A 2,179-nucleotide genomic window follows, 5' to 3' on the forward strand; every position below is an offset into this window, starting at 1 on the left:
CACTGGGTCAAAAAAGATCAGAACGGGTCCAACTGGGGTCATACTGGATTGAAGTGGGATCAGAGCGGGTTAAATAGACGCACAGTCCTCCGAACCACCACAGAGTCGGCCCTCCGGCGGCGCAGAGCGGCGCTGCAAGCCGTCCGTGAGGCAACCGGACGTGACGTCGCTCCGCGGCGCGCGATTAGAACTCCGGCGGCGCCCATCGGAGCGCCCCGATGCCGCGGCCCAAACCGCGCAGCCCCCGGCGCCGGGGCCGCCCCCCCCCCGCCGCCCCGCCGCCGCCGCCGCCTCCCGCGCGGCCCCGCGGTGAGTGCAGCCCGGAGGGGTGCTGGGGGGTGTGGGGCTGAGCCTTTATCGCCGTTGTTTTCCCCGTCTCTTCGCTCCGTTTCAGCCCGCCGGTACCGGCCCGGTCAGAGGGCGCTGCGGGAGATCCGTCGCTATCAGAGCAGCACCGCTCTGCTGCTGCGCCGCCAGCCCTTCGCGCGCGTGGTAACGGGACCCCCCCCCCCCCCCCCCAACGTGGGACCTCCCGCCCCAAAATGAGATCTGAACATGAGATTTGGGGGCCCCAATATGAATCACTCCCCCCCCCAAATGGAACACCGCGAGAATGGGGCCGTACATAAAAGGGGGACCCCCACCCCTCAAAATGGAGCATCCCCAACCGGACCTTTCAAAAAATACCCCCACATACCCAAAATGGGACCCTTCATACCCAAAATGAGAGCCCCCCCCCCCCTCCCCCAAATGGGACTTACCCTAAAGTGGGATCTTCCCCCAAAATCAACACCCCCTCAAAATTCGATCCTTCAGACCCCCCCCAACCTCTCTGCATCTCCAACCCCCCTCCATGGACATCCCCCGTGTCCTTGTGCCCCACCTCCCCCCGTGTCCTTCTTACCTCCTCTGTCCCCCCCGTCAGGGACACAGCATCCTTCACTCAGTGTCCCCCCCATGTCCTTGAGCCCCCCCGTCACCTCCCATGATTCAATGCCACGCTCATGTTCACCCCCTCAGTGTCCCCATGCCCCCCCCCTCCCTGCCCCCTCTCTGTGTCCCTCCAGTGTCCCCATGCCCCCCTGTCCCCCCTCCAGGTGCGGGAGATCTGCCTGCTCTTCACGCGGGGCGTGGACTACAAGTGGCAGGCTATGGCCCTATTGGCCCTACAGGAGGTGGGGGGCCTTATGGGTTTATTTTTGGGGGGGGAGGGCGGGAGGATTTGTTTTGGAGGGTCTCATGGTTTGGGGTTGGGGGTGTCTGAGGGATACCTTGGGTGGAGCTGGGGGGCTTTGTAGTGCCCAAAAGGTCTTTTTGGGGGGGAAGGGAAAGTGGATTTGGACCCCTTGTGTCTGGGGGGTCTCTTTGGGCTTGAGGAGGGGTCTTTGGCTGCGAGGTGTTTTGGGATTGGGGATTGTTTTGGGGGGGGGATTGGAGGTTTTTGAGCTGTGGAGTTATTTGAGGTCGTGGTTTTAGGGAGGGAGGTTGGGGGTAGGGGTTGTTTTTGGGGTGTTCCGGGGGTTGTTTTGGAGGACTGGCGTTTGTGGGGTGGCCTGGAGGTGGGAATTGACCCCTCCCTGCTTTGTGGGGTCCCACAGGCAGCAGAGGCGTTCCTGGTGCATCTGCTGGAGGATGCCTACCTGTGCTCGCTGCATGCGCGCCGCGTCACGCTGTACCCCAAGGACCTGCAGCTGGCACGGCGCCTGCGGGGGCTGCAGGGGGAGGGGTTCTGAGCTGCCCCCCCCTCCCGCCCCCAATAAACACCCCCTCCCCCTATTCACACACACAGGCGCACAGAGCGGTGATGGGGTTCTGCTGCTGGGTTGGGGGGACTGTGGTAATGGGGGGGGATTTGGGGAGGTGGTGAGCAGAGGGGTGGGGGGCGCTTGGGAGGATGGATGGGTAGCGGGTGGGGTGGGGGTTTGGGGGATCTTTGCTGGTTGGTGGGCACACAATGGGAGTGTGAGTGATTATTTTTTCGGAAGGGGGCACCCCGTGGTGCTGGGAGCACTTTGTGGGGGGAGAAACTCCTGTATTTTTATCAGGACACTCCCATAAATTTTATCATGATTTGAAGCGGAGTGGGCACACGATAATTTCAGGGGAGTGAACCCAATTCCCTTCTTCTGGTAGGAGGGGTTTGGGTGGGGGGGGGAGGGGGGAGGTGGAGCTTTTGGGG

The 2,179-nt window shown here is 62.6% G+C and overlaps 1 protein-coding gene across 1 annotated transcript; it reads left to right on the forward strand.

The window, feature by feature from the left end:
• Positions 1 to 42: 42 nt before the first annotated feature.
• On the forward strand, positions 43 to 1,855 carry CENPA (centromere protein A). Its single transcript, XM_048930045.1, has 4 exons — positions 43 to 309; positions 395 to 492; positions 1,098 to 1,175; positions 1,599 to 1,855. Exons 1-4 carry the CDS (start codon positions 219 to 221, stop codon positions 1,731 to 1,733), a joined length of 402 nt encoding a protein of 133 aa, XP_048786002.1. The 5' UTR covers positions 43 to 218; the 3' UTR covers positions 1,734 to 1,855.
• Positions 1,856 to 2,179: the final 324 nt, after the last annotated feature.

This window comes from Lagopus muta, chromosome 33 (assembly GCF_023343835.1).
Source record: "Lagopus muta isolate bLagMut1 chromosome 33, bLagMut1 primary, whole genome shotgun sequence".
In the NCBI taxonomy this organism is placed as follows: Eukaryota; Metazoa; Chordata; class Aves; order Galliformes; family Phasianidae; genus Lagopus; species Lagopus muta.